At 34.8% G+C, this 25,441-nt stretch overlaps 1 protein-coding gene across 1 annotated transcript in view; it reads left to right on the top strand.

The window, feature by feature from the left end:
• SLC26A7 (solute carrier family 26 member 7) overlaps positions 1–25,441 on the top strand; it is a 143,105-nt gene that overhangs the window by 12,901 nt on the left and 104,763 nt on the right. Inside the window, exon 3 of the mRNA XM_017871205.1 lies at positions 21,550–21,660. Within this exon, the coding sequence (XP_017726694.1) occupies positions 21,550–21,660 (111 nt within the window). The remainder of the gene's footprint in view (positions 1–21,549; positions 21,661–25,441) is intronic.

Here is a 25,441-nt window from a genome sequence, read left to right as displayed (position 1 = left end):
TATTCAAACCTATTCTATGTCAAGTTTTTTCAGTTGCAACACAGTAATCGATAGTAATTTTAGGACTACAATTTTACGGAAAGGAAATTGGCTCTGAGAAGTAATTCTCTGGTCCCAATTAGATTCATAATATATGCTTCTCAGCTGAAAGTTATTTCAGTTCTGCAAGTCTCTGAAGTAAAAACTGAACTATAAAGGGACAACCATCAGGCAGATATGGATGATATTGGAAGGCAGATATTGGAAATCTGTTCTAATGGTTTCTTTTTTGTACTCATCATTTTTGCTGCTTTGACTATTTATGACCATGCTGCCTTGACTTTATAGCCTTGGTTCTTTATATTAATCATAGATACAAGCACTTGCAACATTGTATCATTTAATTAAACCAACTGAATAGGAGATTTCAGTTTATCTCTTATTTTAAAAGAGAATCCTTCTTGACTGAAAGCAACTATAAGTGCAAATTTCTCCCTTTACTATGGCATTTAAATCTTGAAGATGCCATCTTAAGAGGATGATAATTATATCTAAACCTATACAAATGCTGACATTTATTTAACTCTTTTCTTTGTGCCTGCCCTGTGTTGGGCCATAAGCTCCCTTTCTTCTGGGCTTTGCCTGGAATATTCTCTTAGTTCCCTTCTTTCCTTCCTATCACCTTTGCTGGGTTCCTCCTCCAAGACTTAAACAACACTACTGTAATCCTTCTGAAATGGGTTAAGTCTCTTATGTGATCCTGTAACTTCCAATACTTCTTTCTTTCTAAAAACGTCACATGTAAATATTTATTTACTCTGGGTATTTCCTGTTAAACTCTGCGATCTGTAGGTGCAGGGATAGTATCATGTCTGCTTCATTTATCACTTAATTTCTTGTGACTAGTTAAGTGATTAGCACAAAGGAGTTGTTCAGTAAATATTAGTTGAATAAAAAAATCATATTGATAGGGATTGTCTTTCCTTTTTTTTTTTTTAACAGTAGAAAACTGAAGTTCAGAGAGGTTAAATAACTTGTATAAGGTCTCAGCCAAAAAGAGATGAAATTGAGATCCAAATCCACGTTGCTCTGCTTTCCTAAATGTTACTACCCCTAGGGCTGGTCCAGAGGACAGCTAGTTAGTGCCAGATGCATTGGGCTTTGCGCTACAAAACCAAGTAAAATAACATATGGGAATCCACTTATCACAGGAAAAGTTCCCGCCTGCTGAGACTCATGCATCTACAGCTTTCCCTGGAATTGAAACACATATCTCCAACAAGCTCAAATGAATTCTAACATTGTCCCCCAGAAACACCAGGAGAAAAATCAGAATCATTTAACTGAAGCACTCCTAAATGTCACATACAAGGAAGGAGGCTATGGTGTCAGCACAGATGTATCCCTGGATAGACAATGGCCCTACCAGCCTGACACTTCAAAACAAAATAGGAACTTCATGGGAACCTGCAGAATAGAAGCTAGGGAAAAAGAATAAACCTGGAAAACCAAAATGCTACTCAACCCACTCCTTATACCTGAGCCTCCTGGAAGATCACCACACTAGATTTGCCTCCAGTCTCTCCCCAGTGCTCCCCATGATGTTGTTTCTATGTTGATACCTCTCTATTATAGGCTATTCTCCCACACTAGCCCACTATTGGATTCAGACACTTCCAAATTGCTTCTTTAAGAGTATTTGCTTTCATGGTTTCCCAAACCTCATTAAGTACTGTATATCTGTTCAGGAGGTTACTTTCCAAAATTTTTTTTTGTTTATAATTGACACGTAATTGTACATGTTTATGCAGTACAGTGTGATGTTTTAATGTATATAAACATTGTATAATGATCAAATCAAGGTAGTTATCACATCTATCACTTCAGATCTTTATCATTTCTTTGTGGTAATAAATTTCAGAATCTTCTTTTCTAGCTATCTTGAAATATACAATACATTTTTTAGCTGCATGCTACTATGTAATTGAACATCAAAATTTATTCTCCTATCTAACTGTAACTTTGTGCCCATTGACTAATTTCTCCCCACTCTCTCTCCCCCATCCCCTCCATGGCCTCTGGTAGCCACTATTTTACTCTTTACTTCTATGAGATAAACCTGTTTAGATTCCACATGCAAGTGAGATTATGTGGTATTTGTCTTTCTGTGTCTGGCTTATTTTACTTAACGTAATGTCCTCCAGGTTCATCCGTGTTTGTACAAATGACAGAATTTTATTCTATTTTTATAGCTGAATAATTCTCCATGGTTTATACTGCAGTTTCTTTATTCATTTGTCTGTTGATAAATACTTAGGTTGATTTCATCTCTTGGCTATTGTGGATGGTGCTACAATAAACATGAGAATGCAGATCTCTCTTCAACGTACTGCTTTCAATTCCTTTGGATATATACCTAGTAGTGGAATTGGTGGATCATATGGTAGTTCTATTTTTAATTTTCTGAGGACGCTCCAAACAATTTTCCATAATGGCTATGCTGATTTACATTCCCTCCAACAGTATATAAGAATTCCCCTCTTTCTGCATCCCCACTAGCATTTGTTATTGATTTATTTTTTGTCTTTTTGATCATAGCCATTCTAATTCCGGTGAGGTGCATCATTGTGGTTTTGATTTGCATTTCCTTGAATATCATTGATGTTGAGCATTTTGTCATATACCTGCCGGGCATTTGTATGTCTTTGAAAAAATGTTTATTTAGTGTTTTTTTTTTTTTTTTTTTTTTTTTTTTTTTTTTTTTTTTTTGCCTATTTCTTGATTGGATTATTTGGATTTTCTGTGTGTGTGTGTGTGTGTGTGTGTGTGCGCGCGCTTTTCCAGTTTTTTGGTTTTTGCTATTGAGTTGTTTGAGTTCCTTTTATATTCTGAATATTAACTGCTAGTTAGATGCATAGTTTGCAAATTCTCCCATTCTGTAGGTTGTCTCTTCACTCTCTTGGTTGTTTCCTTTGCTGTGTAGAAGCTCTTTCATTTGATATAATCCCATTGATCTATTTTTGCTTTTGTTGCCTGTGCTTTTGAGATCCTATCCAAAATATCCTTGCTCAGACCAATGTCCTGAAGCATTTTATTTATAATTTTTTTAGTGGCTACATAGTTTTGGGTGTTACATTTAAGTGGTTAATTCATTTTGTAGCAATTCATTTTGAGTTGATTTTTGTATATCATGTTGTTTTGGTTAGTATGGCTCTGTAGTATATTTTGAAGTTAGGTAGTGTGATGCCTCCAGCTTTGTTCTTTTTGCTCAAGATTGCTTTGGCTATTCAAGATCTTTTATGATTCCATACACATTTTAGGCTTTTTTTCTGTTTATGTGAAGAATGTCATTGATATTTTGATAGGGATTGCATTTAATCTGTAGATATCTTTGGATAGTATGGACATTTTAATGATATTAGTTATCCCAATTTATGAACATGGGGTGCCTTTTATTTGTGTCTTCTTCAATTTATTTAATCTATGTTTTATAGTTTTTATTGTAGAGATCTTTCACATCCTTGGTTATATTTATTCCTAGGTATTTTATTTTATTTTTGTAGCTATTGTAAATGAGATTGCCTTCTTGAATTCTTTTTTGTATAATTCATTTGTAGCATACAAAATGCTTTTGCTTTTTTTGATTGTTGTATATTGATTTTGTATCCTAAAGCTTCACTGAATTCATTTATTACTTCTAACAATATTTTGGTGGAGACTTTAGGATTTTCTAGACATATGATCATGTCGTGCAAATAGGGGCAATTTGAGTTCCTCCTTTCCAATTTCAATGCCCTTTATTTCTTTCTCTTGCCTAATTGCTCTAGGTAGGACTATCAGTACTGTGTTGAATAAAAGTGAAAATGGGCATCCTTGTCTTGTTCCAGATTTTTGAGGAAAAGTTTTCAACTTTTGTCCGTTCACTATGATGTTAGCTGTGGGCCTGTGATATGTGGTCTTTATTGTGTTGAGGTATATTTCTTCCATACCTCAATTGTTGAGAGTTTTTATCGTGAAGCGATGTTGAATTTTATTAAATACTTTTTCTGTATCTATTGAAATGATCATATGGATATTTTTCTTGATTTTTTTATGTGAGATATTATGTTTACTGGTTTGTGTATCCTCAACCTTCCTTGCATCCCTGGGATGAATCCTAATTGATCATGGTGAATGATTTTTTTTTTTATTGTGTTGCTGAATTCAGTTTGCTAATATTTTGGTGAGGATTTTTTGTATTTAACTCCATTAAGCATATTGGCATTCCCCCCACCTCTTTTTGTTGTTGTTGTTGTGTTCTTGTCTTATTTTGGTATCAGGGTACTGCTAACCTCATAGAATGAGTTTGGAAGTATTCTCTCCTCTTCAATTGTTTTGGAAGACTTTGAGAAGAATTGACATTAGTTTTTCTTTAAATGTTTGGTAGAATTCAGCAGTTAAATCATCAGATTGTTGGCTTTGCTTTGATGAGAAGAGTCTTTATTATTGCTTTAATTCCATTACTAATTATTGGTTTGTTCAGGTTTTCTATTTCTTTATGATTCAATCTTGGTAGGTTTTATGTGTTTGAACATTTATCCATTTCTTCTAGATTTCCCAATTCATTGGTCGATAGTTGTTCACAATAGTCTTTTATGACCTTTTGTATTTCTGTGGTATCCATTGTAATATCTCCTTTTTAATATCTGATTTTATTTATTTGAGTTATTTCTCTTTTTTGCTTGGTTAGTCTAGCTAAAGATTTGTTAATTTTGTCTATTTTTAAAAAAACCCAACACTTTGTGTTCTTGACCTTTCATATTTTAAAAAATCTTTTTTTTTAAAATATTTCTGTTCTGATCTTTGTTATTTCCTTTTACTAATTTGTGGGTTAGTTGTTTTTCTAGTTTGTTGAGGTATAACATTAGGTTGTTTACTAGAGATCTTTTTACTTCTTGGATGTAGGGATTTATTGCCATAAACTTCTCTCTTAGAACTGCTTTTACTGTATCCTATAGGTTTTGGTATGTTGGGCTTCCATTTTCATTTGTGTCAAGGAATTTTAAATTACCTTCTAAATTTCTTCATTGACGCATTATTGTTCAGGAGAATGTTGTTTAATTTCCATGTATTTCTACAGTTTCCAATATTCCTTCTGACACTGACTTCTATTTTTATTTCATTTAGGTCAGAAAAGATACTTGATATGATTTCATTTTCAAAAATTTGTGAAGACTTGTTTTCTGACTTAATATATGGTCTTTCCTGGAGAATGTTCCATTTTCTGTTGAGAAGATCTGTCCATTGCTGAAAGTGAGGTGTCAAAGTCCCCTACTATTACTGCATTGCAACTGATCTCTCCCTTTAGATCTATTAATATTTGATTTATATATTTGGGTGCTGCAGTATTGGGTGTATGTATATTTGAAATGGTTATTTCCTCTTGGTATATTAACCCATTTATCATTGTATAATGTCCTTATTTGTCTTTTTGAAACCATTCTTGACCTAATGCCTATTTTATTTTAAATAAGTATGGCTACTTCTGTTTGGTTTTGGTTTCCATTTGCACAGAATATCTTTTTCTATCTCTTCACTTTCAGTCTATGTGTGCCTTTAGAGATGAAGTGAGTTTTTTGTAGGTAGGATATGGTTGAACCTTATTTTATTTTAATTCATTCAGCCATATTCAAAGTGTCACTGACCGTGACACACTGTCTGTGTGTTTCTTCATTTGATAATTTAATCTATTTGCATTTAATGTTATTATTGACAGGTCGGAATTTACTACTATCATTTTGTTTCTTGTTTCTGGTTGTTTTGTAGTTTCTTTTTGCCCTTTTTCCTCTCTCACTGTCTTTATTTGTGACTAAGTGACTTTCTCTAGTAATATGTTCTGCTTCTGTGTTATTTATTTTTAGTGTATCTGTTACAGATTTTTTCTTTGTGGTTATTATGAGGCTTACAAAATATTTTTATAGTTATAACAGGCTATTTTAAACTGATACCAACTTAATCTTGATCACCAAACAAAAAAAAATGAACAAAAACAAACTTTGTACTTTCATACCAACTCCTCCCATTTTGACTTTTTGATGTTTCAGTTTACATATTTTATGTTGCCCACTTCTTAACCCATTGTTGTAGTCATTATTGTCTTTAATAGTTTTGTTTTTTAGTTTTCATACTAAAGATATAAGTGGCTTATATACTACAATTACAGTATAAGAGTATTCTAAAATTTTTGTACTCTCACTTTTACCAGGGAGTTTTATACTTTTTGATGCTTTTTTGTTACATATCAGCATACTTTTCTTTTAGCTTAAAGAACTTTCTTTAGCATTTTGTGTAAGGCAGGTTTTGTACTGATGAATTTCCTCAGATCTTGTTTGTGTGGTAGTCTTGATCTCTCCTTCACATTTGAAGGTTAACTTCACTTAGTATATATATATTGGTATGGTATTCTTGGATATAGTATTCTTAGATAACAGTTTTTTTTGTTTGTTTGTTTTCTTTTAGCACTTTGAATATACCATTCTACTGTCTCCTGCCTTGTGGGGTTTCTGCTAATAAATCTTTTGAAAGCCATATTGAAACTCTGTTCCATGTGATACATTTCTTTTGCTACTTTGAGTATTCTTTATTTGTCTTTGGTTTTTGCTAATTTGACCATAATTTGCCTTGGGAATTTTCTCTTTGTGTTGAATTTTACTGGTTACTTCCAAGGTTCCTGTTCCTGGATGTGGCCATCTTTCTCCTGATTTGAGAAATTTTCAGCCTTTAATTTCTTAAATATGCCTTCCAGTCCTTTTTTTCTCTTTTTTAAGTGTTCCTAGTAAGTGGAGATTAGTTCACTTGATGGTGTCCCATTTTTCTTTTTCTCTTTTGATTGGATAATTTCATATGTTCTGAGTTTGAGCTCGCTTATTCTTTCCTCTGTTTCATCAAATCTACTGTTGAAGCTTTGTACTGAGATTTTCAGGTTATTGTATTTTTTATTTCAAGGATTTATCTTTTTTAATTGTTTATATTTATTTGTCAAATTTCTCATTTTCTTCCTGGATTGTTTTCTAAATTTAATTTTTTATTTTTTTGTGATTTTCTAAATTTTTAAAAAAGTGTTATTCTGAATTCTTTGTCAGCCATTTCATGGATCGTCAGTTCTTCTTGGTCCATTATTGGAGCTCTGTTGGCTTCTTTTGTGGTCTCATATTTCCATGAGTTTTCACAATCCTTGTATCTTTACATTGATTCCTGCGCATTTGAGAAGATAACCACTTCTTCCAGCTTTTGGAGGTACTCTTTGGTGGTACTAGTGCTTTACTACTTAATATTGGAACTTAATCGCAGGTCTGCTATTCCTTTCCATTCTGGGGAGAACCTGTAGTGAGCACCTGAACTTAAATGCTGCACCCAAACTAAATCACTGCCTTGCCATTGTTTCCTGGCCTGGGGAAAATTTACTATGATTACTGGAACTTAAACACTGCACTGTAACCAAAACACAGAACTGCAGTGCTTTCCAGGCCTGGGAAAGACTTAAAGGAGCACCAGCACTTAATTGCCAATGTTTTAGCTGTTCCCAGTACAGGGGACAGCTCCACTTGAGCACCAGGGATTTGTGAGAAATCCAGCCAGGGTTTCAGGCCTCAGGTGGTTATTTTTTAAAGCTCTCAATGAACAAATATTCTTGCCACCCACCAATCTCTGGAAGCCATTGACCATGTGAAATAGGTAAACTGAGTGATTCAGGAGTCTCTCTAAGGGATATTTCTTACAGAGGAAGTTACTACGAACATTCTGAGAAATTCAGATTTCTATGAATTGAGTTCTTTTCCTTGGTCAAATAAATTGTTCTTTTCCCTAGTTTTTAGGACCTTTACCCTTAAGATCTCCCTGAACTTGCCAGCATCATCTTAACTTGGTAGTTGGTTAAAATAGGACTATATTACTGGTTATCCAAGAGGTTTCTAAAGTACCAAGGATCTTGGTAAGGTTTCTGCTAACCAGCACCACTGTCTGCAAGTACCATCAAGAAGAAAATCTGATATGGCTCTTCTCTGTCAAGATCTGAACCACTCAACTCTGCTGTAGTCATAATGACTGTGTTCCCGGTCCGCTATGACTAAGGTATTATAATTTATCTTGCTTTGTGCTACTAGCTTTTCCTGTTGTTGCATGTCTACTTCTCATCTTTAAGAGAGTGCCCAAATATTATTTTCTCACTGGAGCCTACCCCAACCATTCTATTCCACATTTCCTCCCTTCCATGCTCTCCAAACTTTCCTCATGTCTTTTATTCTGCTCTGATTTTTCTTTTTTATAGCACTAAATAATATATATATTTTATGTCAATTGTTTATTGTTGTATGCTGCATATTCTCTTGCATACACTATGAAAGCAGGGATTGTAGCCTATTTTTAAAAAAGATTTATCCTAAGTGGCTAGAACAGTGCTGGAAAATAGTAGATGATTCTACTAATGCTTGTTAAATGGATAAATATTATTTTAGCTGCTCCTTACTAAGCTCAAGACAACTTGGAGACCACCATTTTCTTATATACTTTCTTCATCTGAATGCAAAGTTAGAGATAAAGAACCAAAGTATATGGGGAGGAAAATTCTTATCCTCTGCTGCTTCCAGGCTAGGAGGTGGTCTAGAGAAATCTTATAGAAAGTTAGACCTTCACAAAAACACTGAAACATGCCGGGGATAATTCCTGTCTACCTTTACCTAGTTATGGGTGTTCATGCGGAAAGAGTATCAGGATCTACAAGAAGATTTTGTGCTTAGTACCTCCTAAAAAACTAGCCTTTAACACTGTTGGGTTGTTCCTGGCCTCTATAATGAACTTCTCAGTTTCATTCTATGTCTCGTTCACAGTCTTCTTGATGATAACTGCTTGGCCTTGCTTACCCTTTCATCTACCTTATAGTCAGGACCTTCCTTTTGTCTTTGATCCTTTGCCTCTCTCCTCATATTATCTGTTACTCTAGGTAAATATATAATTTTCAGAATCCTTTCTGTGTTCACCTGGGCTTCATGGAAGAGACCATGGTACTTTGCTTGATACGCAATAGTTTACTGATAAATGGCAGTAATTCTTAGTATAATAGTCCTTAATAATAGATGTTTGTAATCTAAATGGACCCCTGGACACAAAAGCAACCAATTAAAATCATTGTGGTAGGTACTGCAAATGAAGAACATATAGCATGAACTAACATCCTTAAAAGCACGATCAACTCTTCCTGGAATGGGGATGAAGTCAGTAGTCAGCAGAAGTTTCAAGAGAAAATTATGTTTTTAACTGATCTTGAAGGCTACATGAAAGTGTACTAGATATCACTGACGAAGGGCACTATAGACAGAGGAAAAACATATGCAGTGACAAGAAGAATGAAAGTTTGTTTAAATACTTTCTAGTAATATAATTTGGTGTGAATTGAAACTGGAGAATTTAACATAATCTAGGTCATAAAATGTTTGTATGATACAGAAAAAAAGAATTTGGGTTGATTTTAGAAGGAGATGGAGAGCCATTGGTGGATCTTAAGGAGGGCTATGGAGGGACATGTGTTTTATAATAATTTCTCTGGCAGCAGCTTACATTACATGCTTGGAAGAGGCAAGAGGCTAGTTAGGGGAGACTAGTTAGGAAAAATTATCTCTGGAAAATAAAGCATTGCTATCTGACCAGACAAAGGCAGAAATAGTGGCAGTAGGAATAGAAAAGAGGGACAAATTCCATCCATATTAAATGGAATAGATAAGTTTAGATCAGTGTTTTATGTAATATAAGGGTGAAAAAAAGAGACTATTTTGATGACTTCCAGGTTTCTTAATTGGGTGACTGGATGGGTGTTGATGCCATTTTCTGAGACAGAGCATAAATAAGTAAAACAAACAGTGTTGTTTTTGTTTTGTTTTTAATGCATGTTGTTTTGTTGTTATGGAGGGGTTGGTGGTGAGAGGGACCAAAATAAACGATTTCCATTTTGTATTTGTTACGTAAGTGCCTATAGGACCTCTTGTTATCCATTTGGGTCTAGACCTTAGGAAGGATATCATAAAGATGTGCATATTGTGGTCATTGCATGGGATTGGATCAGATAATTAATGGATAGTTTGTAGAATAGAAAGAGAAATTAGGATGGGAGCAACCTTGGAAACACTGAAATTTAAGAGTGGTGAGAGCTAGAAGAGGGAGGGGAGAAGATATGGTCTATGAATATCAGGGTGCTCTGGGAGCTAAGCGCTGAAATAGTTTAAACAAAGGTATAGTTGACAGGGCCAAATGTAGCAAACTTAAAATGTATATATGAGACATACAGTTCTCAGGACAGAAAAAATAAATGATTAGAAACAAAGAGTAAAATTTAAGAAGAATATAACACTGGAAAGTATGCTTAGTGACAAAATCAGCTATAACCAAATAACTTCATGACTTTTCAGGAAGGTAGGCAACTTGGAAAGGCCATTCATTTGTGAAAGTTTGTTCATCCTTCAACCCCCACTTCGAGTCTTATCTTCCAATAACACTTTTTTGTGATTATGTTTCTCATAATTTTCTACTATCTCTGAATTTTGGTTAATTATCCTATAAATTGAACATATAATTGTTGAATGTTAGATGAGACTTTGTGTTAGTTGAGGAGCTTGTAATTCATATCTTATGTCCCTTTATATCTCTCATGGAATTTAATATGGATTTGGAGACACCATAAGAGCTTTATAAATAATTAAGAACAACTGTCAGAAAGACCTCAGTTTTGAACTTTGGATGTGTCACTTGCACAAGTTCTTCAGCTGCTCTAAGATTTAGTATTCCAATATGTAAAATAGGGACAATAATACCTAGTACACAGAGTTGCTTTGAAAAACAAATGAGAGAATATAAGGTGCTCAGGGCAGAATCTAGTACAAAGGAAATGTTCAATAAATGCTATTATTGTAACATTATTATTATCATCTATTCCCCACTAGCACATAAACTAGGATATGACATTTATAAACATCAACTCCACAAAGACAAAGATCTTTATTTGGATTTGTCTTAGTCAATTTTGTGCTGCTATAATAAAATGCTGAGACTGGATAAATTATAATGGACAGAAATTTATTGGCTCATAGTTCTGGAGGCTGGGAAGTCCAAGGCTGAACAGCTGTCATCTGGCAAGGGCCTTCTTTCTGTCTTATAACATAGTGGTAGACAGACAAGGAGGGAGAGAGAGAAACAGAGAGCAAGAGAATGAGAAAGAGAGAGAGGAAGAAAGAGAGATAAAGAGCACCAGTGAATGCAAGAGTGTGTGCAAGAGAGGGTGACCTCACTCCCTCAATAATGGCATTAGTCCATTCACAAGAGTGGAGCCCTGATAACTTAATTCTTAGAAGTCTCACCTCTTAATACTCTTATACTGATAACTAAATTTCAACATGAATTTGGAAGAAGCAAACATTCAAACCATAGCAGAGTTGTTAATTGATGTATCTCCAGTGCCTGGCACATAAATAGGTGAATTATGCATACAAGGTGCTTAATTCGAGACTTTTCTATAATTTTCTACACTTCTAGATTTTAGCTTTGCTACCTGAAGGCAAGAAGATAAGGAGGTGGAGAACATTAGCTTTGCAATAAATCTTTCAAAAACAATTAGGTTAGACAAATTCTAGACATCTTTTTAAGGGCACTCTCTTATCTCAAAATTGCCAAGCATGGGTACTTTGAAACTTACTTCTAAATATCACTGAGATCAGTTACTGGATAGCTACCATTTAACATCTGCAAGTACTCTATGCATAAATGCGCACATATTCTGTCTCTCTTCCACTTCCCTTATCTCCCTAAACTTCGTCTATCTAGTTAAAAAATAGAAACAGAAAAAGAAAACAAACAAATCCAAAACAGCATGGGAAGATATGCCATGTAGCTTAATTAGCATTTTAGACTCACTCTCTATATATTGAATATATATAGAATATATAATTGTAATATATAACAACAGAGAATATAGAATTTTGGGTCTCTGGGCATGTAGCCAGCACTTACACGATAACTGAGTAGAAGATTATTATTATTTTTTTTGAGATAGTGTCTTGCTTTGTTGCCCAGGTTGGAGTGCAGAGGCATGTTCACAGTTCGCTGCAGCCTTGACTTCCCAGTCTCAAATGATACTCCCACTTCCGTCTGCTGAGTAGCTGGGACTACAGGCATGCATCTTTCACTGATTTTTTTCTTTAAAATTTTTTGTAGAGACAGGGTCTCATTGTATTGCTCAGGCTGGTCTTGAAACCCTGGGCTCAAGTCATCCACCCTCCTTGGTCTCTTAAGAGCTGGGACTATGGTTGTGAGCCACCATACCTGGCCTAAAAGAATATTTTAATGAATATTTTCTATGCTTACATGATACATGTGGATCCATGATCATTCTCTTTTAGCTTATTGTGCCTAAACTTTGGGGGAATTGCTGGAGAATGGCACTGTGCAAAGAGAAACATCATTACTGCTTTGGTATGATGTCGGGTGTCCAAGCTACTTCCTCCTCTAAGGATAAATTGTGTGAGAAGGGAGTGCTGTCCTGGACCATGACTGTATGCACTGGTCTGACCAGACAATCGCCTCTCAGTCTTGCTTACAGTCAGAGATTAGCATTGTGTGCCTTTTCCCTCACTTGGTATTTCCTCATTTTCATGTGGGCCTTAATGTTTGCTATTGCACACTTATCCTCTTAAAGCCTGTGAGCTAACTAATCTTCTCCGAAAATAATTGGATTATCTTTAAGTAGTAAATTAACCTTTTCAGAGCATGATGGCTGTATATAATCAATTTTTGAATTAATTAAACAATCACAATCTGAAAAGTGATATCATCCCACATGCATGGTCTGATGTTTACTTACATAATTCTGTCACTTTATGGTCAAGGGATTGCTTCTTTTTTTTTCCCCCTCAATTTTGAATATAGCTAAATAACATCTCTTCTACTAAAATATCAAAAGATAGAAATTACAAAAAGAAAGACTTGCCATTTTTTATTAGTGATCTTGAAAAAATAATTCATATCATTTCAAAATCTAGTTTAAGAAAACAAATTCACTACTAAATTGCATTTGTATATTATTTTATTGTTAGTATTATCTTGCATTCATTTGACATTTTTTTTTACTTTTCAAAGAAGTCATTGATTTTATGTGGTGCTATGAGCCCCATTTTTGTTTATAAATCCTGCATTCCATTAAATATAACTACAGTGAAAATTCTAGCAGATACTAGGATTAGGAGACGGTGTTCATCAAAATTCTTCTCCAAATCAGGCCCCCTTGTAGCCAAGATCATTTCTTCCTTCTGTGCTGAACTGGACCTGAACTGACCATTCTCCTTTCCTTCCTCTAGTAATTGGGCTCTATGGGGGTTAGAAGCTATGTTGGGACTCTCATCAGGATTCACACTGGACTGTCCTTCTTTCTACTTGGGTTAAAATTTGCTGAAGCAGAAATAATTCCTTGGCCAGCAATCTCAGACAAAGCCATAAATTGCTGATCTTTTAAAATGCACTTAATCTTATCATCTGCTTCCTTCCATATCCCACAAACTTTTGGTTTTCTTCCATTTAACATTGAGACCCAGAAAACCAGAAACCACTGTTGCTGTCACTTTCTCTTCCTAACCTAGGGGTCTCAGAGTCTGAAGTAAAAATGGTAAGAAGAAACAAATAAATGGTATATTTCATGTATATTTGCATTTCAACACACATGCATGCCTCTGGTTCCTGTCATCCTTAGAATTCTTGACATGGATTCAAGTCCTTTCTCAATGAGCCCTCTTTTCCCTTGCTTTCCTTCTAATACTGTGATTTGTGTCCTTCTCCCTGGTTTGGACTTCCAGTGATTTCTTCATTGCCAGCCTTTACCAATGTACCCTCAGGAATCCCTCTTTCTTTGGGAATAAAACTGCACACTTTCAAAATGTTCACAAAATATTATCTCTACCTGTTTGTCTTTCTTAAAACCTGACTCTCTGATACAAAGGCATTATCTCTTGAACATCTCTCTCAAGTGGAGGCTAATCATTCTCCCACTGCCTTTGGTAATTCACGTATAAAACTGTTATTTGCATGCTAATTATCTGCCCTGTTCAATACTGCATCCCAGTTTGCATATGCTCCTTTCAAAGTCAATATTTTTTCATGCTCATGTATTTTTGTAAAATTTTAGAAGTAAGATATTTTAACATAAATTGAGAACAATGTCTCTTACCAACTCAACCTCATTTGGGTCACACATCTTATGTCCAGTGGCATCCAAGTGGCTGCAATATGTTTATGATCTGGCTAAGAAAAGATTGCCACAAAATATGACATTGATAGACATAAAACAGAACTCATAATATGGCCCTATAACAAGAACATTGTCAATAAACGTGTTAATGTCTGCAATTCAAATATTTATGTTTCTGTACAAGAAAACTTAAAATTCCCTAAAACTTTACAGCTATCAAGAATTTTATGGAGGCTTTTTCAATTTTATAGTTTAAACTTCACATGATATTATTAACTTGGTACAAAACTAAAACAAAATATTTTAATGTATCAATGCTAAAAAACAAACTTAAATAAACAGTGCTATCTTAGGCTTATTCTCCCCCACATTAGTGACTGAGTCAGGGTTTATGTGCTGCTACCATATATCGTTAGGGAGTGTAAACCAAGGGGGCAGGAGCTAGGGACCAGGAGGGAGAGATGAGAGGATGCTGGTTACAGAGCTGACTACCTCCGAGAGTGACTGACTGCTGTATCATTGGAATCATGCCCCCACAAAGCTATCAATGTCACTTCTAGACCATCTTTCAGTGGCCGGGGGAGAGGGGAAGTGGAAACATTTATTCTCCAGCTCACTCCAGTTGGAGGAAACAGAGGGTCTTGTAGGTTCCAGCTCCTATCACCCTCAATCTCAGGTAAGTTCTTACCACTTAATACTGAAGACTCTTTACCATCTAATTTCATCTCCTGGCACTTTGTCACTTGTGTCCCTTTTGCTGAGCATACCAAATGGCTTTACATCCCAGGTGAGCTAGGCAAACATTTTCAGAATGTTGCGCCTTTGAACACATTTCTTCTACCTAAATTTATCTCCTTCTCAGGCATCTACTCCTCATGCTTTTTTTGTTCATCTGTTACTCCTCATTCAGCACTCAGCATAAGCATTGCTCCTTTTTGTAAGACTACTTGGGATCCAGTCATTCATTCCCCTTTATTGTTTAGTTATTTTAGTAGCAAAAAAAAATTTAAAAAATCATTCATGCTTCCATGAAACCATAAATGTGAGTTAAAAACATTCTAGAACTTTTGTGTAAGGAAAACTCAAATTTTAGAAGAAAGGTATCTGACTCAAGATTTTATCTATCCACTCTCCTAGTGTTAAGGGATTCAAGATATTTCCATCAACTTTTCAGAGCCAGAGAATATATGAGATAAACTTAAAAATACAGAAAGAGAAGGGGAGAAGTCCAGGAAGGGAGAGAGGGGGAAGCGAACAATGGGGAAGGAAGAGAGGGATAGGGAGAGGGAGAACAGAACTCTTACGATGTCTTCACATTTCCTGAGGTAGCTATTCCTATTTTCTAATTGTTACCTAGAAAAGTGCCACTGGTTCCCCTTCTTTTCCATTTCTCTTGTTCATAAAAGACACCCTTTCATTTTCATTGGAAAGGCTACTCATCAGGACCTTAACTTGGTGATCAATGAATGTAGCACAGGATTTAATCTTTCATTTCTTTTCTTTGGGTCTTCTTGTTGGTATTTTCTCCAAATTTGTAACTCTTACTCTTTCTCTCATGGAAATTATTGGTACTTAGCCTTTATTCTTTGTAATGAGAACTTTAAAGTGCTTTTCTCCTTAGCCATTCTAGGCTTAAGTTTTTAAATGCAAGCAAAAATACCTCTGAAGCTCAGTATTCAAGACATCACTCTGCCGTCTCCACTCCCAACTCTCAGGTATTTATAAGAAATACTTAAGCTTTTGTCATTGACTGGCTTTTATTCATATGAAATATCTTTACTAAGGCAGTGTTATTTGGATAATACTATGAATTATCAAGTGGTAAGACTTATTAGGACAAGAATTTTGGCTTTGCTTTTAAAATAAATTTCTCAAATCCTAGAGTTCCTTTTCTACCATTGCCAAATGCAGTAATCCATCCGTGAATCCAACATTTAGAATTAACTAAAAAGCATTGCTTGGGTTTGGTTTGGCAACTTAAAAAATGAATACAGTCTTTTAACATGATTTTGAGAAATATATGTATATATGTATATAGATAGATACATATAGATAGAAACTAGCCAAACTAAAAGTTTTCCATTTTGTAGAAGATACTTAGTTTTCCATTTTTGTAGAAGATAGGGGAAATTTAACATTGTTTTTCTGAGTGGTAGTTTCTCAGTCATTGGTCACAAACAAGGTGAATTAGATCATCTGGGAAGAGGCACAGTTTTCTTATTCCCCAAAAATGCAGTGAACACCCTAACAGCAACTCTGGTTAGAAGCAGACTGCGAATAGAGGGCAGGAGCATTTAGGGTTTTACATAAGCTAGTCAGCCTAGTCAGTCATCTTGATATTTTGCAAATATTTTCTTTCTTGTGTACCAGAAATAGGAGAGACCAATGAAACAATTAAAGTTTGTTTCTTTTGGTGGAAACTTAATTCTACAAAGCTTTAAAAGACTAACCACAGTTCCAAATATGATTGGCCTATCTTTACTCACATTTGTTTTTAGACAGTAAACAGGCTCCATCTCCTTAAAGTTATACATACTGAGTCCTGAGAATATTGCCTTGAGAATCTGTGAACACAATTTCTAATGGTGGTACCATGTATAGCAGAGATTGGATGAAACTTTAACTCTTACATCTGAGTATTAAGCAAGCAGTTCCTTAAAAGACTATCTTTACCTTTAGCAACATCACCTCATAGCCTTCTTTAGAAACTAAATTTCTTAGGTGCTACTTTTGATGATTCCTACTACAAAATTTAAATGATATTATAGAGATTCAGGGATTATGAATTAGAAGTACAAAAGTTGTAATATTATTTAATATTTATTAAGAACAAGTGATTTGATCCTGTGCAGAAAGGAAGGTTGAACTCTCCAGCATCAAATGACCTCTTACTTTCTGTCTCCCTCTAAAAATTGTCACTTAAATTAGTTGTGTAGGGTGTGTAGGGTGATCATAATAAAGTACCACAAACAGTGTGTCTTATACCACAGGAACTTATTCTTGGGGCTAGAAGCCCAAAATTAAGGTGTCAACAGGTTTGGTTTCTTCCAAAGGCCATGAGGGGAGAATCTGTTCCATGCATCTTCTCTAGCTTCTGGTGGTTTGCTGACAAGCTTTCACATTCTTTTGCATCTGGAAACAGCACCTCAATCTTCACATGATGTTCACATGCCTTCATCTTCACATGGCATTCACACGACTTCATTGTCACGTGGTGTTCACACGCCTTTGTCGTCATGTGACATTCACATGCCTTCATCTGCACATGGCATTCACTTGCCTTCATCTTCACATGGCCTTCACATGCCTTCATCGTCATGTGGCAGTCACACAACTTCATCGTCACGTGGCATTCACTTGCCTTCGTCATCATGTGGCCTTCACACGCCTTAATCGTCTTGTGGCATTCACACGCCTTCATCATCACGTGGCATTTACTTGCCTTCATCTTCACATGGCGTTCACATGCCTTCATCTTCACATGGCATTCACATGCCTTGATTGTCACATGATGTTCTTCCTGTGTGCTTGCATGTCTCTTCACTTGGTCTTCTTTTATAGGGACACCAGTCATATTGCATTAGGGTTCTACCCTATTCCATGATGAGCTCATCTTAACTAATTATGTAAGATAAGACCTTTTTCCAAATAAGATCACATTCTGAGGTAATGGTGGTCAGGAGTTCAACATATAAATTTTAGGGGAACACAATTTAACCCATAACAGCACTCGAATGTGCTTTATGAAGAGGACAACATTTCCGGGGCAGTAAATTCTACTGTAAGAGCTGCCCCACTGAGTTGTGTTAGCTCTAATTTTCTGGGTCATATTTGAAGCTCCATAACCAATGGCTATAGTCTATAAAATATTGTTGGTCTTGTATTCATATCTGAGGGGAACAAAACTAGTGCTTCTAAGTCCTAGCTTTCTGACCTTACAATAAAAAGGTAAGGCTGCTAGGCTAACAAAACATAGAGTATCTAATAGAGGGGTTTTCTATGTGTAATTCTAGCACCAATTTGTAACTTTGGATACATTACTCAACTTCTAAACTCCATATGTGTTTCTTTGGTTTTCTGAACACTTGCTATAATGTCATGTAAATATAAATAAACTAGTCTGAAACTGAAATAAAAATCTGAATGTTAATATAGAAATCTTCTCTGTGATAAATAGTTCCCTTTCTCATCCCTAGTGATTGAGTCACTTTCTAGTGATTTTACTCAAAAGATTATAATAGGAGCAGAGCCAGAGATTGAGCTACTTACCTGCTTTCATGGTCCTTCTTGGTCTGGGGTCAGGCATTGTGCCTCGGGAAGCCAATCTCAGCACAGCGTGGGTTGGAGGGACAAGGCATGCTGGTGGCAAATGTTCAGCTTCACACAAAGGGCTTCTTTAAAGATTGATAGTGTTCACAAACCCTGAGACTACTGGTGATTTTGATATGGGAATCTAGAATCTCTTCTCCTATAACCATTATCATGCCTACAAAGTATGTTTTCCTAAAAATTACATATTTCAAAGTCTTCTCATGACCATCCTTTTGTGACTGTATCAGCCTTACACTACCATTAAATAATTGTCCCTCTAAAAATAATCAGCCATCTAAAGATTTCATACATCCCCTCAACCATCCTCTTTTGGGACAATTTAGCCTAACACTATGTCTATTCCTTGATACTTTTGTTTTTGTTGCTTTTGCTCTTATCTAAATTAGATTAAGTTACAAAAGTATCTGTCAGCATTTGCAATAATTTTCCCCAAAATAATAGCATTAGAGAGTTGTAATTTTGCTCTTGTTTGAATTGAATGCCATGTTTCATTACAGAGAAAGTAGAGATAATTCTGCTAATTTGTTAGCGACGTATTAAGATATTCACTATTTTGGGGGGACTTAACATATTTTAGCTTGTGTGAATGTGTGTATGTGTGTGCACGTGTGCATGTATGAGAGAGACTAGGTATCCAGTTTATATCATGAACCAGCATAATAAACGAATCATAAAAAGGAAACTTTATCCAGCTGTCTCTCCTTTTTTTGAGGTGGGGGATGGTCTTGGGCCTTGTAGTTCTTATTTGTGGAAAGGATACTTGATGTTTTACAGTACTGTATATCTGAATTAGTTCATTCCTCCTGTGTTTTGGCCATTGTTCATTGACACATTAACAGAGAAGCAGATTTACATTCAGGGTGAATGATATTGTTGTTTAAAGTAAAAGCTCAATATCTGTGTAATATGAGATAAAGGAAATGTCTACATGATTTCTGATCTTAGATGTTGTTCTAGTAGAATCTCCTGACATGATATTTTGTATTTAATTTACAGGTCTAGAGATCGTTGAAAAATTAAATATATTTTACATGATTATTTCCATTTTATTTTGATAGAAACATGAGATCTGGGAAAATCCAGTTTTTAAACTAAGTTTGTTATGGATTTTATTTGGGATAAACACGGAGAGAGATGAGTGTTATTGTAATAAGGTAGGCAGAAAAACAGGAGTTAGCTATTCACGCTATTCACAGGGTAAGATAAGAGGATCCAGCTGCTTCCAACTTTATGTTACATTTACCTGTTGCAAACAGAGCAGCCAAATGGGTCTACCTCTGAACAATTTTGATCCTGTCAGTATTGACCACGGTTATCAGAATGTAGTGACCATATGATTAATCCAGGAGCTTTTGCTCAATATGCCTTTCTTCCCCACTACTGATTTAGTCGATCTGTGTGATCTTGTAAAATGTGGGCTACATTTTTTTTTGTTACTCAGGAACACTCTGCATTTATGTATCTTAATAGATAACTTTTTATCACGTAACTTATTCTGAAAAATGGATGAGAAAAGTTGTTTTCTAGCTTTTCATATGACTGATGTAAACAGTATATTTTACAAAGTTGCTTGCACTAAAAATGCCAAAAGGTGCTTCTTGGTAGAGATGGGGATATTTAGCTTGCCAATGCTAACATATCTTCAAGACCTGTCCCTTAACACCATCCTTTCTACTTCTCACTGTGCCTTTATGAAATTCTAGAACAGCCTCTGCCACTGACTCTTCTATAATCACTTTTATCATATTTTCACCAGCCTGTAGGAATACATTACCAGCAAACAAGCAACCCAGATGGTTTTTTAAAAAAAGAAAGGAGTAGTCATTTGTTGACTTTTCATATATTTTAAATGCAGCAAAAATAGCTTCTACTGCTTGAAAAATATCTGAAAGATAACTACGGAGCTTATTAAGAAGGGGATTTCATTTAATTTAAAAATGGTAAAAGTTCAACAGTAAAAATTATTGATATTAGAATCAGACAGCCAGGCTTTATGGTGTGAGTAATTACCCGGCCTCATATTCAGAGACTCCAGAATCTAATGCCGCCTCCATTCTCGAGTGCCTTTGTAATATGTAAAGTCCTTTATGCCCAATTTAACTGAAACATTTGAATGAATTTGTCGTTCCAAGGACCAGCCACAATCCAGATAATTTTATGAACCCATACTCATAGATATTTTGGTCACATTTAAGCCATTAGTGGTCATTTAGACATGTCTAAGAACATTTTCTATGTGCATGTTTCATAACAACTCTGTAGGCAATAGTATCTACAAGGAATAAAAATGAACAGTTGTGAATTATTTCTTACTCCTTGAATAAGAAAAATTTGTTTCTTTTTCCACTCAGACACTGTACCTGAAATATAAGCCAAGATCTACTTAGTTGGGAAGCACATGAGTTTATGCATCAGCCCTACCTCTGTGACACACAGTCCCAGGCTGGCTGTGCATCTGGCCAACCAGCCAATGTTGAGTATGCGTCCATTGTTTTCCAGCCCTAGTTCCCATTCCATTTCAGGCTTCTCATCTGTCAGGAGTAAAACTGCTAGTCTCGCCTATCTTACAGATGCTATTGTGTAAATAAAATTATATATGTGAAATGCTTCTAAAATTTTAATGTGCCTGGAGATATTTTACAATGTTACTGTCAAACCTACCATTTAACAGCAAGACACTCTGAACCACTGTTTTTTTTTTTTTGTTTTTTTTTTTTGTTTTTTTTTGTTTTGTTTTGTTTTGTAGACACCTCTGCAATCAAAGGAAAAAACATTCGTCCAAAATAATGGTTTTGGAATTACAAAATGAATTAAGGAGTGAATTTTCTTTTATTTAGGGCAATAATGCTAGTCTCTTGTTGAGCAAGTAGAATAAAGTATGATTCATTTTGTCTATAAGTAAACTAACACCTATTCTATTGTGTAACAGACTGTGTCTTGGGGTTATAAGGTGGTTCTAATTACCCTAGTCTTCTTCACAGGATTGGCCTTTGCTGTTCTGTCATCTGTGCACCCAGTGTTTGGTTTATATGGGTCTCTGTTTCCTGCCATAATTTATGCCATATTTGGAATGGGACGTCATGTTGCCACAGGTAATAATTCCTATGTTTATGCTTCTAATATTACTCGCAAAAGAGACTTAGTGATTATTACTGATTACATCTCCTTAGCAGTGTTAACATCACTGCTGAAAACCTCAGCAAATATTAGAGCAAGATATTTACTCTCCATACAGGGTATATCAGATAGTCAGTATACCCTGTGGTTTATTGCTATATTACTGTATAGCCAAGGTTATTGCTAAGGATTCTTTGCATTTTTGAGTTGCAAAGATTCCACAAAAGAAGGGAAATGGGGCATGGTAGTACGTGCCTGTAGTCCCAGCTACTCGGGAGGCTGAGGCAGGAGAACCACTTGAGCTTAGGAGGCAGAGGTTGCAGTGAACCGAGATAGCGCCACTGCACTCCAGCCTGAGTGACAGAGTAAGACTCTGTCTCAAAAAAATAAATAAATAAAAATAAAAATAAGAAGAGAAATGTTATGAATTCACAATGAAATGAGAGAAAGTAAGCACTTGGGAGAAAATACAAGACTACATAAAATTTAGCTACTCAAAAAACAGTGAAAAATATTTTACATGTATTTGATATGTGGACTAAATGATGATATTTTAGATTTACTCCAGGCTAGTTTATACAATGCTGTTTACTTTGTGTAACTTTTACCTTACCTACCTTTATATTACCAAATAAAATATGAATGGTGATTTGGTATTAGATAAACCTGGGTACATGCCTTATTTGTTGTTTGCTATTTACATGGTCTTAGGCAAAAATTTAAGCTCCATTGCAGCTTTCTTGATAGTAAAATTGCCTTCCAAATTCTAATGATTACTAGTAAGAACTAGATAATTGATATACAGTGTCTAATTTAGTACTTGCTACATAATAAGATTTAATAAAGTTAGCTAGTACTATTACAAAATGGTATCTTAGTCTTAACTATTAAGGAAGTCATAAAATAATTTTAACTAGAAATATCTATAGAGACATTTCTATTTATTTGGGGATTATGTGATCTCAGCCTCTGAGTAATAACATTTCATGACCATTTCTTCAATGGTCAATTTGCATTATTGATTGTATCAGTTTCCTGTTGCTGCTGTAACAAATTACTGTAAGTTGGGTCTTTAAAACAAAATACAGGTATTATTCTACAGTTTGGAGCTCGGAAGACTGAAATGATATTCACAGGGTTAAAACTAAGGGGTCAGCAGGGCTGCGTTTCTTTCTTGGGGGCTCAAGGGCAATCCATTTTCTTGACTTCTCTAGTTTCTAGAGGGCTCCCTACATTCTTTGGCTCATGGACCATTCAACCATCTTCAAAGCCAGCAGTATTGCATCTTCAAATTCTCTTTGACTCTGATCTTTTGCTTCCATTTTCCATGTTTAAAGGACCCTTGTGATTACATTGGGCACACCTGCATAATCCAGGATGCTCTTCTTATTTTAAGATTAGCTGGTTAGCAACTTTAATTTTATCTGCAATGTTGATTCTCTCTTACCATATGGCATAACACATTCAGAAGTTCTGGGGATTAAGATGTGAACATATTTGAGAGGTCATAATTCTGCCTACCACATTGATACATATATTTTCTGTTAACATAACATTTTATTTGTGTAGTTTGGCTTTTTAGATTAATTAATTTTGTTTTGAGGGAAGGACCAACATTTATCAATCACTTACAACATTGCTGCCTAAAGTGTGCCTCATGAACCAGTAGGTTCAGCGTTATGTGGGAGCTTGTTAAAAGTGTAAAGCCTTTATTTCCATGCCAGGCCTACTGAATCAGAGTCAGCATTTTCGTAAGATTTCTGTTTTATTTATACATGTAATCTGTAGGTAACATGTTATAGTATATATATGTATTTATGTTTATGCATATTTGTGTATGTAGTTATATTTAAGTTTGAGAACCGTGGATGTTCTATTTATTAGGTGCTTTATTAAGAGCTTTACATATGTTATTTTGTTTTGTTCTAGCAGAAGTCTTTTAAATAGAGATTATTACCTTTACATTGCAGATGAAAAGAAAACACTAAAATTCAGAAAGTTTCTGTGAGATCGCAGATTAAAAGTCACAGGTGCATGGATTACAACCCAGGTGTGACCAAATCTAAAGCACAAGCTTTTAACTTTACAACCCACTGTTCAAGAATAAGATTTTCTTTTGTATTGATGCAAAAAAGAGAAAAGCACAATAACTAATTATAAATTATTAAAGCCTATTTTTTCAATTATCTTGTTCCCTAATTTCCTAACGATTTGTTTCCATTTTGAAAACATTTAAATATATATTCTTAGCAATAAAAAAGATTGTTTTAATACTGACCTCTAAAATCATTTTCTCTATGAAACCCAAGATAAAAGAAAAGGCAAAACAAGTTTGTTCAATACAGTGTAATTGCTTTAAGAAAACAAAAATACACAATTTGAACATACTTAAATACACACTTACACAAAATGTTCGATGTCCTAAGAAATCACTGCAAACATTTTATAGATATTTCATGCATTATTTTGAAATTATCATTTACATAAGAGTCTGTATTTAACCAATTATGAACAGCTATCAGAATCTTATAGTCTACTTGATAAATAATATGCATTTCAAAATATACAAAATTTACAGCCTTAAATGTAGTCATTCAACATTAAAGCCGGAGACTAATTCTGATTTCCCTTCTGTTAAGTCGAATGGGCTATGACACAATAAATGCTAAAGACATTTTATTTCTGCATTTGTACTTCACCAAAGACAGCCAGTTAGACTTTCTTATTTGTTTTTTTATCCCAGTATTTAGGATTCTTTGGGTCACTAAAAAATAAATGATAATTTTCCCTTATTTTGCAACATATATACATCAGGGAAAATAGACAAACTAATTATTTTTTGACCTCTCTTTAATCTTGGACATATGGACCGAGTGTCACCAATAAGTTCCTGCAAATTAATATACAGAACATACTTCTCTTTTAAATAATTTAATTTTGATGCATATGCATCCCACTTCCACAGTATTATTAACATATTGATGTCACTTTCTTGAAGAAGAATCGCTTTATTTGGGATTTTGCCTTCAATTTAGGTGGCTGGAATGCAATGCTGACTTACTGAATACAATAATAAATTATGTTGGAGACATCTTTAAAAGTAAACTATTCATAAAATCAGAGTATAAAGATGTGAAACATGCTGTTTTGCTCAACAATGTGAACTTTCTTATTTTAATGTAAAATAGTTTTTTTTTAAAAAAGGAATAAATCTGTTGATTACTTTTTGTGGCTTGCAAAGAACATATATTGGAATAAATACACAACAGTCAAAAACCTGGGTATTAATCCAATGAAAACAGCATTACTGTAGAGAACCAATATGTGACAATTAGTAGGATAATCTTAAACTTTTTCTAAATTAGGGAAATTTATTTAAAGAGCAAAGTTTAACAATTTAGAGAGGCTATTGTGAAGACTGTATAAGGTACTTTTCAGAAGAAAAAATAAACAATTATTTACTGATGGATTACAATATGATAGGACTTGAGGTAGTGTTTTTTAAAATATGAAATCTCATTTATTCTCTACCAAAATTTTGTAACTAGCTATTTTATCGTCATTTTACAAATAAGGAAGCTGAGAGAGGTTGGGTAACTTGACCAGGATCACAGGTTCATATTAAGTAGAACTGGGATTCGAACTTGTGTCTGTTTAACTCTAGGGCTCATAGTCACTTCCTATGAGACCCTGTGACCCACAGCACTATTGAGCTATCAGGTAGAAGTCGTGGTATATAAGGGTACCACTAATAGG

This window comes from Rhinopithecus bieti, unplaced genomic scaffold, assembly GCF_001698545.2.
Source record: "Rhinopithecus bieti isolate Rb0 unplaced genomic scaffold, ASM169854v2 scaffold_6371, whole genome shotgun sequence".
NCBI classification, from domain to species: domain Eukaryota; kingdom Metazoa; phylum Chordata; class Mammalia; order Primates; family Cercopithecidae; genus Rhinopithecus; species Rhinopithecus bieti.
This window is presented reverse-complemented; position numbering and strand designations above follow the sequence as displayed.